This window comes from Eubalaena glacialis, chromosome 12 (genome assembly GCF_028564815.1).
Source record: "Eubalaena glacialis isolate mEubGla1 chromosome 12, mEubGla1.1.hap2.+ XY, whole genome shotgun sequence".
Lineage (NCBI taxonomy): Eukaryota > Metazoa > Chordata > Mammalia > Artiodactyla > Balaenidae > Eubalaena > Eubalaena glacialis.
This window is the reverse complement of record NC_083727.1, coordinates 54,607,334-54,624,010: the sequence shown is the minus strand read 5'-3', so window position 1 is coordinate 54,624,010 and position 16,677 is coordinate 54,607,334. Positions and strand designations below refer to the sequence as shown.

The 16,677-nt window shown below is 40.9% G+C and overlaps 1 protein-coding gene across 1 annotated transcript in view; it reads right to left on the bottom strand.

Annotated features, from left to right (window-relative positions):
* The window catches only part of PREP (prolyl endopeptidase), a 136,921-nt gene that overhangs the window by 6,281 nt on the left and 113,963 nt on the right, over positions 1-16,677 (bottom strand). The window contains exons 11-13 of the mRNA XM_061206834.1: positions 14,230-14,366; positions 12,973-13,067; positions 9,196-9,327 (exon numbers count right to left, since the gene is read on the bottom strand). Coding sequence (XP_061062817.1) covers positions 9,196-9,327; positions 12,973-13,067; positions 14,230-14,366 — 364 coding nt within the window. The remainder of the gene's footprint in view (positions 1-9,195; positions 9,328-12,972; positions 13,068-14,229; positions 14,367-16,677) is intronic.

The following is a 16,677-nucleotide window of genomic DNA, read 5'->3' as shown; positions in this document are numbered from 1 at the left end:
CCTACCCCTGCAGATCCTTTTCTCCCACTCAGAGGTGGGAGGCGCAGGAACCTGGAATCTGTTCTTTTAAATAAGCATCTCAGCATCCTGATGGAGGAACTCCATCTCTGAAGGTCCCTTAAAGGACCTAGTTTGTTAAAAGGCATAAATGAATTCCTGAATATAAAACTCCAAAAATAAAATGGAGTTTTATTGGATGAACCAGTAAGTTACAATTCTCCCACTACTGAAATCAGATGGTATTTTCAACGTCCTTTCCCATTAAAAATTTTAGATTCACCCTTAGTTCTTCTTTCTTTTACACTTCATATTTAATTCATATGCAAATTCAGTTGGCTCAAATTCAAAATATACCCAGAATCAGACCACTTCTCACTACTTCCATCGCCACACCCAGGTCCAAGCCACCATTTTCTCTCCCTGGGACAGAAGCCACCTACCTGGGCTCCTGCTTTTCTGCCCTTGCCTCCCCTTCTGTCTACCCTTACACAGTAACGGGATCAATGCATGATCCCGATTTTAAAAAAACATGTCAAATCATGACACTTCTCTGCTCAAAACTCCCCCAAAGGCTTCTCATTTCACAGAGTAAACCATGCTCTCTGCACAGGCCACGAGGTCCTGCCTGGTCTGGCCTCCCCCCACCCCTAACCTCTCCCATCTCTCTCCCCTGCTCTCTGTGCCCAGCCACAGACATGGGCCTCCGGGGCCCATTGCTGGCCTCGGGCATATCGTCTGCCTCCTCTGACTGGAACGAAAGCTCCATGAAGGCAGAGCTGTTGTCTCTTTCGTTTGCTGACATATGCCCAGCATCTGGAAAAATGCCCAGCACTTCTTGGTGCTCTATAATATTTGTCGAGTGAACAAATCAAATTTGTAGTTACTCGGTATTTAAGATTATTATCCATCTCCTTTCTCAATTTCTTTCCACAAGCCACACGACTTGTGGGATCTTAGTTCCCCGACCAGAGCAGGGATGGAACCCAGGCCCCTGGCAGTGGAAGTGCAGAGTCCTAACCACCTGACCGCCAGGGAAGTCCTTCCATTTATTTCTTTCTTCTTTTTTTAAATTGAAGTATACCTGACTTAAAACATATTAGTCTCAGGCGTAAATCAGTGATTCGGTATTTTTATACATCACAAAGTGATCACCATGATAAGTCTATTTACCATCTGTCATCACACAAAATTATTAAATATTATTGACTATATTCCCTATGTTATCTGTACATTATATCTCTGTGATATTTTTATAACAAAGTTTGGACCTCTCAATCGCCCTCATCTATTTCACTCATCTCCCCACCCCACTCCTCTCTGGCAACCACTAGTTTGTTTTCTGTATCTAGGAGTCTGTTTATTTTATGTTTGTTCAATTGTTTTGTTTCTTAGAGTCCTCATATAAGTGAAATCATATGGTATCTGTCTTTCTCTGTCTGACTTACTTCACTTAGCAAAACACCCTCTAGGTCCATTCATGTTCTTGCAAATGGCAAGATTTCATTCTTTTTTTATATGGCTGAGTAATATTCTACTGTATGTATTATTATACACACATATACACATCTCCTTTATCCATTAATTTATCAGTGGACACTTAGGTTGCTTTCATATCTTAGCAACTGTGAATAATGCTGCAGTGAACATAGGGGTACATATCTTTTTGAATTAGTGGTTTTGATTTCTTTGGGAAAAAACTCAGAAGTTGAATTGCTGAATCATACAGTAGTTCTATTTTTAACTTTTAAGGAAACTTCATACTGCTTTCCATAGTGGCTGTAACCAATTTATATTCCCACTAGTGCATGAGGGTTCCCTTTTATCTGCATCCTTGTCAACATTTGTTATTTGATGTCCTTTTGATACTAGTCACACTGACAGGTGTGAGGTGGTATCTCATTGTGGTTTTGATTTGCATTTCCTTGATGATTAGTAATGTTCAGCATATTTTCATGTGTCTATTGGCCATGTGTATGTCTCCTCTGGAAAAATGTCTATTCAGGTCCTCTGCTCAGTTTTTAATTGAGTTGTTTTGGATGTTGAGTTGTATGGGTTCTTTGGATATTTTGGACATTAACCTCTTATCAGATATATTGTTTGTAAATACCTTCTCACATTCAGTAGGTTGTCTTTTCATTTTGTTGATAGTTTTCTTCACTGTGCAAAAGCTTTTTAGGTTGTTATAGTCCTATTTGTTTTTTGCTTTTGTTTCCCTTGCCTGAGGAGACATACCCAAAAAAATTTTGTGAAGACCAATGTCAAAGAGTGTACTGTGTTTTCTTAGAGTTTTATGGTTTCAGTTCTTACATTTAAATATTTTTTTGAGTTTATTTTCACATATGATGTGAGAAAGCAGTCCAGTTTGACTCTTTTGCATGGAGCTGTCCAGGTTTCCCAACACCATTTACTGAAGAGGCTGTCTTTTCCCCATTGTATATTCTTCCTTCCTCTGTTTTAGACTGACCATATATGTGTGGGTTTATTTCTGGGTTCTCTATTCTGTTGCATTGATCTATATGTCTGTTTTTGTGCCAGTACCATACTATTTTGGTTACTAGAGTTTGTAGTATAGTTTGAAATCAATGAACATGATACCTCCAGCTTTGTTCTTCTTTCTCAAGACCGTTTTGGCTATTTGGGGTCTTTTGTGTTTCCAAATAGATTTTAGAATTATTTGTTCTAGTTCTGTGAAAAATGCCATTGGTATTTTGATAGGGACTGCACTGACTCTTGTACATTGCCTTGGGTAGTAGGGTGATTTTAACAATATTAATTCTTCAAATCCATGAGCATGGCACATCTTTTAATTTGTGTTATCTTCAGTTTCATCAGTGTCTTACAGTTTCCAGTGTACAGGTCTTCCACCTCCTTGGTGAGATTTAGTCCTAGGTATTTTATTCTTTTTGACACAATTTTAAATGGGACTGTTTTCTTAATTTCTCTTTCTGATAGTTTAAGGTACAGAAATCCAAATTTCTGTATATTAATTTTATATCCTGCAACTTTACTGAATTCATTTATTAGTTCTTTGGTGGCATCTTTAGGATTTTCTATACATAGTATGTCATCTGCAAACAGTGGCAGTTTTACTTCTTTTCCAATTTGAATTCCTTTTATTTTTCTTGTCTGATTGCTGGGGCTAAGACTCCCAATACAATGTTAATAGAAGTGGTGAGAGTGAGCATCCTTGTCTTGTTCCTCACCTTAAGAGGAAATGCTTTTGGCTTTTCACTGTTGAGTATGATGTTAGTGGTGGGCTTGTCATACATGGCCTTTATTATGTTGAGGTATGTCCCTCTATACCCACTTTGCTAGGAGTTTTTAATCACAAATGGATGCTGAATTTTGTCAAAAGCTTTTTCCACATCTATTGAGATGATCATATGGTTTTTATTCTTCAATTTGTTAATGTGGTGTATCACACTGATTGATTTACAGATATTGAACCATCCTTATATCCCTAGGATAAATCCTACTTGATTGTAGTGTATGATCCTTTTAATGTGTTGTTGAATTTGGTTTGCTAATACTTTGAAGATTTTTACATCTGTGTTCACCAGTGATACTGGCCTGTAATTTCCTTTTTTTGTGATGTCTTTGTCTGGTTTTTGTATCAGGGTGATGCTGCTGGCCTTGTAAAGTGAGTTCAGATGTGCTCCTTTCTCTTCAGTTTTCCAGAAGAGTTTGAGAAGATATGTGTTAGCTCTTCTCTAAATGTTCTGTAGAATTCACCTGTGAAGACATCTCGTCCTGGACTTTTCGTTTGCTGGGAGTTTTTTTTTTATATTACTGATTCAACTTCATTACTGGTAATTGGTCTGTTCATACTTTCTATTTCTGCCTGATTCAGTCTTGGGAAATTGTAAGTTTCTAGGAATTTATCCATTTCTTCTAGATTGTCCACTTTATTGTGTAAAATTAGTCATAGTAATCTCCCATGATCCTTTGCGTTTTTGTGGTGTTTGATGTAACTTCTTCTCTTTCATTTCTGATTTTCTTTGGGCCCTCTCTCTGTTTTTCTTGATGAGTCTGGTAAAAGGTTTATCTTTTTATCTTCTCAGACAACCAGCTCTTAGTTTTATCAATCTTTTCTATTGTTTTTTAGTCTCTATTATTGCTCTGATCTTTATTATTTTAGTTACTTTAGGTGTTAGGTTAGATTGAGATTTTTCTTGTTTCCTGAGGCAGGCTTATAATGCTATAAACTTCCCTCTTAGAACTCCTTTGGCTGCATCCCATTGATTTTGGATCATTGTGTTTCCATTTTCATTTGTCTCCAGGTATTTTTAAAATTTCCTCTTTGATTTAACAGTGACCCCCCCCCCCCCGCCCCGGTTGTTTAGTAGCATATTGTTTAGCCTCCATGTGTTTGTTTTTTGCAGTATTTTTTCTTGTAGTTGGTGTCTAATCTCATACTGTTGTGGTTGGAAAAGATGCTTGATGTGATTTTAATCTTCTTAAATTTAGTCAGACGTGTTTTGTGGCTTAGCATGATCTATCCTGGAGAATGTTCCATGTGCACTTGAAAAGGATGTGTATTCTGCTGCTTTTGGGTGGAATGTTCTTAAAGTCCATCTGATCTAATGTGTCATTTAAAGCCAGTATTTCCTTAATGATTTTCTGTCTGGAATATCTATCCACTGATGTAAGTAGAGTATTAAAGTTCCCTGTTATTGTTTTACTCTCGACTTCTCCCTTTGTCTGTCAATATTTGCCGTGTACATTTAGGTGCTCCTATGTTGGGTGCATAAATATCTTTAAAAATTTTATTTTATATTATAGTTGATTTAGTGTTGTGTTAGTCTCAAGTGTACAGCAAAGTGATTCATTCATACATATACATATATCCATTCTTTTTCAGATTCTTTTCCCATATAGGTTATTACAGAATATGAGTAGAGTTTCCTGTGCTATACATTAGGTCCTTGTTGATTATCTATTTTATATATAGTAGTGTGTATTTGTTAATCCCAAACTTCTAATTTATCCCCCCAACACACACACCTTTTCCCTCTGGTAACTGTAAGTTTGATTTTGAGATCTGTGAATCTGCTTCTGTTTTGTAAACAAGTTCATTTGTATCATTTTTTTTTTTTGGTTCTACATATGAGTGATATCATATTGATATTTGTCTGACTTACTGCACTGTCTGACAATCTGTAGGTCCATCCACATTGCTGCAAATGGCATTATTTCATTCTTTTTTATGGATGAGTAATATTCCATTGTATATATGTACCACGTCGTCTTTATCCATTCCTCTGTTGATGGACATCTAGGTTGCTTCTGTGTTTTGGCTATTGTAAATAGTGCCACAGTGAACACTGGGGTGCACATATCTCTTCGTATTATGGTTCTCTCCAGACATATGCCCAGGAGTGTGATTGCTGGATCATATCATAGTTCTATTTTTAGTTTTTTAAGGAACCTCCATACTGTTCTCCATGGTGATTGTACCAATTTATATTCCCACCAACAGTGTAGGAGGCTTCCCTTTTCTCCTGGGTGCATAAATATTTATGAATGTTATATCCTCTTCTTGTATTGACCCCTTTATCATTATGTAATGCTCTTCTTTGTCTTTCGTTACAAACTTTGTCTAAATCTATTTTGTCTGAGTATTGCTACCCCAGCTTCCTTTTTGTTTCCATTTGCATAGAATACCTTTTTCCATCCCCTTACTTTCAGTCTGTGTCTGTCTTTGGATCTGAAGTGAGTCTCTTGTAGGCAGCATATAATTGGGTCTTATTTTATTATCCATTCAGCCATTCTATCTTTTGATTGGACCATTTGGTCCACTTATGTTTAAATTAATTGTTGATAGGTATGTACTTATTGCCATTTAAAAAACTGTTTTCTGGTAGTTTTTGTAGTTCTTTTTTGTTCCTTCTTTTTTGCTCTCTTCCCTTGTGATGTAATGACTATATTTAGTGTTATGTTTGGATTACTTTCTCTTTTTTGCTTGTGTATCTACTATTGATTTTTGGTTTTGGTTATCAGGAGGCTCATACATAACCACCTATATATCTTTGCGATTAAGTTGATGATCTCTTAAGTTTGAACACTTTCTAATAATCTTGCATTTATATTCCCCCCTGCCATACTTAATGTTTTGATGTCATATTTTAAAACTTTTTGTTTTGTGTATCAACTACTATTGTGAATATAGATGATTTTACTACTTTGTCTTTTAAACTTCTTACTGACTTTGTAAGTAGCTGATCTACTATCTTTATGTTTACCTTTACTAATGAGTTTTTTTCCTTTCATAATTTTCATATTTCTAGTTGTGGTCTTTTTTTTTTTCCACTTAGAGAAGGCCTTTTAACATTTCTTCTAGAGCCAGTTTAGTGGTCCTGAACTCTTTTTAGCTTTTGCTTGTCTGTACAACTCTTGATCTCTCCTTCAGATCTGAATGATAGCCTCGCCAGGTAGTGTATTCTTGATTGTATGTTTTTTCGTCACTTTGAATATATTGTGCCACTCCCTTCTGGCCTGCAGAGTTTCTGCTGAAAAGTCAGCTGATAGTCTTATGGAAGTTCCCTTATAAGTAACTAGTTGCTTTTCTCTTGCTCCTTTTAAGAGTCTCTGTGTCTGGGTGTGGACCTCTTTGGGTTCATCTTATTTGGGACTCTCTGTGTTTCCTCAATCTAGATGTTTGTTTCCTTTCCCAGGTTAGGGAAGTTTTCAGCTACTTATTCAGATAAGTTCTCTGCCCCTCTCTCTGTTCTCCTTCTTGGACCCCTAAAATATGAATGTTAGTTTGCTTGATGTTGTCTCAGAGGTCTCTTAAGCTATCCTCATTTTTTAGAATTGTTTTTTCTGTTCAGCTTGGATGATTTTCACTATTCTGTTTTCCAGGTCTCTGATCCATTCCTCTGTATCATCTAATCTATTGTTGATTCCTACTAGTATATTTCTTATTTCGGTTATTGTATTCTTCACCTCGTTTTGGCTCTTCTTTATATTTTCTAACTCTCTGTTAAATGTCTCATTGTGTTCATCCATTCTTCTCCTGAGTTTGTTGAGCATCTTTATAATCATTACCTGAACTCTTTATTGGATAAGATTACTTATCTCCACTTTGCTTAGTTCTTTTTCTGGGGTTTTATCTTGCTCCTTAGTTTAAGAACATAGTTCTGTCTTCTAATTTTGCCTAATTCTCTGTTTATTTCTGTGTATTAGGTGGGTTGGTTATGTTTTCTGAGATTGGATAAGTATCCTTAATATAGGTGATATCCTGTAGGGCCCAGCAGCAGACTCCCCTCTGGTGACCAGAGTTACATGCTCTAGGGGTGCCTCCTATGTAGGCTGCACGGGCCCTTCTGTTGTGGCAGGGCCAACTACTTTGGGCATGCTGATAGGCAAGGCCTGATCTCTGCATGACCAGAGCTGGTGCCAGTCTGCTGGTGGTGGAGTGCTAATAGCCAGAGAGAGGATCCAGAATGGTGCTTGTCAGCACCAGTGTCCCTGTGGTAGAATGAGTTCCCCAAAATGTCTGCCACCAGCACCTGTGTCCCCAGTAGGAGTCCCAGTTGCCTCCTGCCCCTCTGGGAGGCTCTTCAAGGTGAGCAAGGGAATCTGACCATGCTCCTTTCAAATGACTGCCTCTGTGCCAGGACTCAGAGCATGTGAGATTTTGTGTGCACCCTTTGAGAGTGGAGTCTCTATTTCCCACAGCCCTCTGGCTCTCATCAAAGTAAGCCTTGCTGGCCTTCAGAGCCAGATGTTCTAGGGGCTCATTTTCCTGGTGTAGGACCTCTGGATTGGGGAGCCTGATGTGGGTCTCAAACCCCTCTCTCCTTGGGAAGGACCTCGGCAATTGTGATTATCCTCCCATTTGTGGTTTGCCTGCCCGAGGTTGTGGGTCTTGACTATACTGTGCATCTGCCCCTCCTTACCCATCTCATTGTGGTTCCTTCTTTACATCTTTGGTTGTGGAAAATCTTTTCTATTAGTCTTCAGGGTGTTCTCATACATAGTTGTTCTGTAAATAGTTGTAATTTTGGTGTGCCCGTGGAAGGAGGTGAGCTCAGGGGTTTTCCTACTTTGCCATCTCAGCCACATCTCTACCCTTTCCAAATTTAAACAAATTATTTGGACATATATATATTTTACCTCCATGGGAAAATGTTTTTTTCAAGACTATATTCCATTGGGGTAAAGAAGTAATAAGGACAGGAATTCAGGTTTTGACACAAGTCAGTACATTTCAAAGACAAGGAAATGGAGTGAATGTGTCAAGATCCCCTGACAACAGTGGATTGAAAGCTAAAAATTGTCACATGTGCTTTTTAGGTCGAGTCTATTTGTGCTATTCTCCATTTGTACAATGGCCCCTCATATCCTAATGACACTGGATGTAGGACCCAGCAAGCAAAGTTCAGGACCACTATAAATGTTCATTACAATGTTAAGTACTGTTGAGAGACGAAAAGCAAAGTAAAAATTCATTAACTACCAAAAATTAGGAAAATCCACTTAGAGGCAGGGCCACATAGAGGTTAAAAGAGCAGAATCTGAAGCCACAGCGCTAAGCATCAACCCCAGCACTACCATCACACTAGCAAGCTACTCAACCTCTCAGTGCCCCAGTGTCCTCCTCTGTAAAATGGGGATAATACCTGTCCCCATCTCCCAGGCCACATGCATGTCAAGGGCTCAGCACTGGGCCTGGCAAGGTGCTCAGCAAGGGTGAACTATTACTGTGAACTATTTCATTACTATGAAGCTGTGGATCCATCTTTGCATGTACCTCATTTTCCTTCATGACTTATTTCTCTGCACCCACAGCATCTAGCATCCCATGGCATAGGTATTCAACAAATGTTTAGTGATGATCACAGCTTACAAGTTCTGGGTAACACAGTCAGAGGTGTGTTACTAGGCTCAGTCATGTGCTGACTGAACCCTAGAGACCTGTGGGTCCAGTCTGTGGGGAGGGGGAGAGGGAAGGGTAAGAATTGCGGTCCAGTCCAATAGAACTCAGAACAGGGAGGAGGAATGGTTTTTCAGGCTATGAAGAGTTGAGTCAGTAGTTATGTCTTCAAATGTCATTAATTAGATGCCCAAATACAAATGGGTTTTGCTTTTTCTGTACCACTGCTCCCATCCATGAGCCAAAGTAAACCAGAGTATCTGAAAACTCCAAGAGTTCACTAGTAAAGTACAATGAATAAAAAACCCAGTTCTCACCTACTAAGAGGCCTCCATTTGAACCTCCATTAATAGTCAGCCTCTTGGGAGACGTGTAACCTTCCTTGATAAGATATTCAGCAGCACACTGGAAGTCATCAAAGCAGTTTTGTTTGTTGGCCAAGATACCACCTACAATGTGCCAAAGTGAAAGATAGTTAATTAACAAAACAGGTTAAAATGTGATTTTTTTTTCCTAAGGGGAATTCGAATGACGATAGGGCATAGTTTCAACTACTGATCAACTTTAAACACAATGGACTAACACTACATTTTAGAAAAATGCCTCAATTTAAATTTTGTTATGCATTGTGGAAATCCATCATCAGTACCACAACTGCCAATCCATATGGTGCCTTTGTATTTTTCTAAAACCTCTTAGAACTGAGAAGGCAAATGCCCCAAAGGGAAGAGATGATCTGTTATGACGTCAGACAACCATGAGAATGAAAATGTGAAAGCATGTCAACAAAAAGAACCTGTGTTTTGGGAGGAGCTGGACTCAAAACTGACACAAGACCCAGAGCAGAGTCCAGTCCTCGAGTTCCACACAGCATGTGACAATGGGGATGAGCGCGCTGCCCCCTCCCTGGGAAGATGAAAGTGCTCTGCGTGGACTTCCCTGGTGGCGCAGTGGTTAAGAATCTGCCTGCCAGTTCAGGGAACATGGGTTCGATCCCTGGTCCAGGAAGATCCCACATGCTGCAGAGCAACTAAGCCCGTGCACCACAACTACTGAGCTTGTGCTCCAGAGCCCACGAGCCACAACTACTGAGCCCGTGCGCCACAACTACTGAAGCCCACGCTCTGCAACAAGAGAAGCCACCGCAATGAGCAGCCCACGCACCGCAACGAAGAGTAGCCCCTGCTCACCAGAACTAGAGAAAAGCCCGTGCGCAGCAACGAAGACTCAACGCAGCCAAAAATAAAATATAAAATAAATAAATTAATTTAAAAAAAAAAGAAAGTGCTCTGTGCAGAGAGGTGCACTTCACACCCCTCCTCTCTGCAGGAGTCTGAGTTGGGGACGTGATTAAGAGAAGGAAGCTCTCTGACTTTGCCCATGGGTACTTAAAGAACTTAGGTAGGAATTAGGTGGGGACGTGGTGCCACAGAGCAGCCCATTAGTTTCTCTAGGCTTGAATGAAGAGGATCTCAAGCATCTCCTCAGAGAATCTGGGCTTTCTCATCTAGAAGCCATTCCAGTGTAGAGCCAAACAAAGAAACTACTTAAAGAGAGGAAGATTTGTAAGGCCTTGTAATATCCAAAAGTAAAGGCCAAAAGTCAAAGTCATGCCCACAAAGGAACGGATGTCTGAAATAACTGCCAATGAAATGAACAAAAAGCAGACATAGATCTAATTAGATATTTGAGATTAACCATTTTTGCAGAAATTCAATTAAAGATGAAGCAGTGCTACTGAAGAAATTTTTTCATATCAAAACAAATGTTGTTATTAAGATTTTAATAAGAAATTATTGGTGAATTAGGATGGCTAGGATTACTTAGTTTCCAGGAATAATAATATTTTGGGTATATGACTATTTTTTGAAGAGCATTAAATTTTAAACTCAATTAACAGAATGGAATCTAGATTTATCGAGGTTCAATATGCTAGGGTCTAACTAGAAAAGTTCCATTTCAGGCCCTTTCACTGCCTAAATTAGGAGAAAGTTTATGATCAGTCTAAACAGAGGTAATCAACTTTTAGCTTCAGTCAAGCTGCAAAATCCCCTCTCCCCAAGACTTCTGGATAATAACTTGGTTATAATTAATACAGAGATGAGAGAGTTGACCAAGACCAAGGGCACTCTTCCCTACCAGAGCATGGTGGACACCTGAGGACCAGAGGAATTTTATGGCAAAGAACTTGGGTTCTTTGAGGAGAAGGCCACTGGGTCAGGAGTCTGTGCAGGTGGGTGTTTAAGTGTGTACATTAAACATTTTTAACCAGGAAATTGGGTGAGTCAAGGGGTCCAGACTTAGCATATGGATTTGGGATGTACATCCAACATAAGGTGTGTAGAGATTTTACTTTTATTCCCCCTTTCTTAGTCATCTCTTACTATCACAGTTTCATAGTATGATTTTAGTGTAATTAAACTCTAATATCAGGTCCAAGTCAAAATGATACAATGAAGTCTATGCTGTTTCAAATACAGTGACAATCAATAAAGCCTTCAAGGATGACACCTGGCAGCAGCTGGCCCAATGATGGCTAGCAGGCTGGGGGCCCATGTGTTCATTAGGGACACTCTTTTTTTTTTAAGAATTTCACTTTTTTATCTATCTATTTATTTATTTTTGGCTGTGTTGGGTCTTCGTTTCTGTGCGAGGGCTTTCTCTAGTTGCGGCAAGCAGGGGCCACTCTTCATCGCGGTGCGCGGGCCTCTCACTATCGCGGCCTCTCTCGTTGCGGAGCACAGGCTCCAGACGCGCAGGCTCAGTAGTTGTGGGTCACGGGCCTAGTTGCTCCGTGGCATGTGGGATCTTCCCAGACCAGGGCTCGAACCCGTGTCCTCTGCATTGGCAGGCAGATTCTCAACCGCTGCGCCACCAGGGAAGCCTGGGACACTCACTCTTGCTAAGATGCTCAAATAGTTTGCTGTCTGACATCAGTCCTTGGGGTGCATGCTGAAGACCGAGGATTTAGGCTTGGGCCTGCTCTTTACAGATCTACCCTCATCTTTGCTGATCTGATCGATGCAGAAAACCAGAGCCTTGGCCTCAGGAGGTAGAGAAGAACAGGTGGGTGTACGGATCCGAAGGGTGGTCTCGGATGCTCCTACTGCGGGAGAAGAGCCTCCTCACCACGGGCTGCTGGCCAAGCCTGAGCCCTGGGGGCCGCCCTCGTGCCAGCAGACTGTCTTACACAGGATGCCTGATGTTGAGAGGGGAGAAGCAGGGAGCCGGTGGGAGTGAAGGGGCTTCCCACATCCTCCTCCCCCAAACACAGGAATAAGGTAAGGGAAGAACATCTTCTTCAAGTTATTGGTTAGTCTATGCATTCCAGATACACAAAAGCCTGGGAGACGGGGTGTGCTCCATATAGAGAGAAAAGGAAGAGATGGGGCTTTAAAAATAAAGATTGCCATAATTTTTTTTAAAGAATGATAATCTGGGGAATAAAGTTGAATATAGGAGCAGTTTCCTCAATCAACTAGAATACATGCTTCAGGAGGCCAGAGAACAGGGACTGAACCATTAAAACCAGAAAAGAAAAATGACTGACTGTGTTCTTGTGTTTATCTATCACGTGCAGGTTTTATTAGAGTCCCAGCAGCAATGCTAGGAGGATGCCATTTCTTAGCAATGTTGGGAAGATCAGAGAAAACAAGCAAAAGATGCCCAAACTGGGACTAGGGAAGCTCTATTTTAGAGTGCTCTTTCCTTTTAAGAGAAAATGGCCTGTTTTTGCAGTCTGTTTTGAGATAGCCTGGCTTTTACTGTTTAGCATTATTGGCTAACAGGAGAAGGAGACACAATAAATACCAAAAGTATCCCCCAGACTCACTTTTGACAGTGATTGATAGATAAAAATGTACCCTATACATTGCTACAAAAAAAATTGATTATGGTATGTAGGAGATGCGTCTGAAAAATGCATACTTCGTTAAAATAGACTGCAAAGGAAAATAAACTGTGAAAAGACTGAGCTGTTTAAATTGAAAGGGGGAATGGTGCCTGCAATGTGTTTGGAAGCATCCTTTTCTGCCCCTAATCCCCTCGGCTTGGACTATGCCATTATTTGTGTTTCTGCAGAGAAAATACCTCACCTTTATGCCACGTCTCTCCGTATTCCCCACCTCCTCTGATGTTGGCCACTGCAAGGACACCACCCATGTGTCTCACAAAGATGAGCCTGGACACACTGAGAGATGGTAAAAACAGTTAACCTGCCACTCACTGCCCAGTAAGGACCGCTGTCCTCCTCCACCACACCCGCACCTGCACCCACAGCCCTGAAGATGCTCTGCACGTGCTGTCATCTACATGGAAGCCCAGTACTTTTACATTGCTCGATTTAAGTGAAATGTTACAACTTCTGCCTAGTGATTAACTGCAAAGCTCATACATTTTCAGGAGCATTCAGTATAGCTCATTTTAAACAACTGTCTTGGCAACCAAAATACTGCCACCCACGTGACACAGCCCTGGTCTGAATGGTGCTGTGCTTGTTACACACCCGGTAATGGCCCCTGCTACCATCTTTCCCAGTATCTCTCTCTTCAAATTGTTCAAGTTGGAAAAAAGAAAGCTCCTTCTGAAATATGAATTTTAAACAGATTTTCCAGTTTTACAGAAATTTAGACGTTGAAACTAGGTGTGAGAGAGGTAGAGGAGATCAGGCACACTGACCAGAAAGTAAGAACGGAGTGCCCAGGGCTGGAGAATGTTTTCTAGAAATAAACAGAAGAAACTACAGCACAAAGCTTCTTTAGAAAGTTTGGATTTTATGTTTTCCTCCCTCTCTTTCCACTCTGACCCTAACAGTACTGAATGAGGTTATTTTTCTGTTTGCTGTTAACTAAAATTAATTTTGCTTTGAGAACTCTTTCTGAAATTTATTCACTCTTCCTTTTAGTAACTGGGGAAACTGTGGGCTTCTGCAACCTGAGGCTCAAGATGGTCTGGCTGCTAATTTCCTGGATGTTGAAGATCAGAGGAAAGGAGAGTTTGAGGTAGGTGATCAGACCATACACCCATGTGGTCCTCTCTTCAACATTTTTCCTATACCTCAGATGGTCTCTACTGAAACTACCAGCATATCCACTGGTTCAGGGAAGAAAATGGTGTAAGGACACTTCCTTACTCATCTCACTTCCCAACACAGAGCAGGCTTAACGAATACTTGTTGCACAAATGAACAAAGATAAGCTCTGCTCAGGAATCAGTGTTGTCTTGATCCAGGTTCCCCTGTGGGGACCAAGGGGATGGGGCTCAGGTGCAGAGGCAGTAGACCAGTCTCTGGTTTCTCCTCACTGTCCGGAGAAGATCAGATACACGCTGAAGTTCCGAGGTGCCACGCTTACCTGTAGTTGGGTGTGATAGATATGTTGAAGCCGCCGTAGCCGTATAGGAAAGCGGGATGAGAGGCATCCAATTTTATGCCCTTTTTATGCACGATGAACATTGGAATCTTCGTACCATCCTTGCTAGGGTAAAAAACCTAGAACAAAAGAAAGCAGAACAGCTAGATTTAGCATTCCTGAGTAAACACTTGCATGCTTTTACATGGGAAAAACAGACAGGTAGTAAATTCTTCAAGATGTAGAGTAGCACAGTGAAAATCCAGTACCACTAAAGGGCTAGTTGATGGTGAAGCATATTTCAGTTTTTATGGAGACAGTGTGGAGTAGTGAATATAGCGAGACTTGACTTTGAATTCTTCTTCCACTCTCAAAAGCTCGGTGACCCCTGGCAAGTCTGTCCTCACTCAGCTTTAGTTCTTTATCCCTAAAATGTGGCCACCGTGCCCACCTCTTAGGGTCTCCATGAGGCCCATATAAGAGAACAGGCATTCAGTCCTCTGCTCCCGAGCATCCCTCCCGGCAGTGGAAACTCAGATTTGGCTCTTCTGCCAAACAATCCAATCCAGGAAGACTTTTTTTCTAGGAAAGACATTTCATATTCAACTTCCTCTCTAAATGTTAAGACACTCAACTCGTCTTCACTTTCCTATGTCCAACTATTAATTAAATGTTAGCAACAACAAAACATATGTTAGCTTTAGAGAGTAGATAATGAGCAACATAGAAATCCTATTGTTTCTGATTAAACAAAGACACTTTCTCCAGTATTGATAATTAAGGCTCATCAAACCTTCCTGAATCTGGTAAGTTCAGTTAACATTTCTAGATTCATTACTTTTTGGATAAAAGGAATAAGAGAAAAAGGATTAGAAAGAGAACATGAAATGTTATTCAAACGGTAAGCCATAGAATAAGCACTGAGTCACCCAAAGCTGATAATGGCTTCTTCCAGACAGACAATCTGTAAATAGCTTTCTCTGGTCAAACGTGGTATCTTTATCCCAAATGACACCTGGAAAGTGCCCAGCTTAGAAACGTCTTGCTGACCTCACACATCACAGTCAAGGACATAAACCTCCACAGGTAGTGTGACTTGGAGCCATATTCTATCCAAAGCTTTTTAAGGTAGCAGTTCTATCGTGGAAAGTGTCCACAAAGTTCTTGGGAATAAACAGTGCGGGGCGGGCAGGGGAGAGGGGGGAGGCGAGGCACATTTGGAGAAAGGCACTACATGGCCACCATTAATGCCTGCAAGTCTGGTCGTTTTTTGAAACCTGCCAAGGAACAGTATAACAAGCATTTGCTTCTGACTTTGGAGAGAAATACTGAGATGTATGTAAAGTTGACTGTTTAGGAATTATGGAGAATACATGGCAGAGTTCAAAGTTATCAGAGGAGACAGGGTTTTAGTTAAAGTTATTTAGTGCCAGTTAGGAGCCACTAATAGAGAGTAACTACGGGCGGTACAAGCAAATGCAGAGCAAGAGGTACAGGCGACTGGCTGGGGCTAATGAGCTAAAACCCAGGCCCTCAGGTAGGCGCGTTCTAACCACAGAGGAGACAGCATGGGGGCGGGTGGGCAGGGGAGCAAACTGTCTCACATGATTCTACCCTAACTGAATCATCCGCTTAAAAAATAGCGTTCCCCCCGGCTACCTCCCAACTTCCCACCTATCCTCAAATCCCAGCCCCGGCACCTAATCCCTCTCCAGCCCGGCTGAGCCCTCCTCAGGCAACTCCCCTTCTGCGTCCTACTCTTCACCCGGTCAGCTGGACTGGTGCACTTCTGTCCCTACTAAGCTGACCCTCAGAGCCTCCTGTTTGCAAAGTGCTCTGTCTTCTTGTTTCGGGGCAATTTCGGGGCTTCCTCCTCTGGCACTACTTTGCTTGCTACCACCTGTAGGCTTTCTAGTGCCTGCACCTCGGTCTGCAGTGCTCCCATCTGGCTCCAGGACAGAGGCATCCTTGTGGAATACAATCAAAAGCACAAAGGCCCCCTTATGCCCATAGCTGCAAAAATATACCCAAGTTTTAAGTTGGTGTGGGTCAGATGTTAAAATAACAGCACTGTGAATGCTGTCCAAAAGTGAAAGGGCACAGTGAGGATGACTACAGTAGAATCATCTTCAAGACAACTCCCTAAAAGAAGTCTATTTCAGACTTGAAATAAACATACACACTTAACATATATACATGTATACAGACTTTATCACATCTCTATATATACACACAGAGCAGTGTTTTATGCCATTTCCATTTATGGAATGGCAATTGATGACAATAAACCTTAACCTGACTGCAACAGAAGGGCAAACTGAATCCTGAGTCTTTTGATAACTATGGAAGGAATCCATGTGGACATTTTAGAAACAGACATTAAAAATAGCCCAGCTATTTTTCCATTATGCTCTTTCCATTCCTTTGACTTTACTGAAACTGATTTCCTCT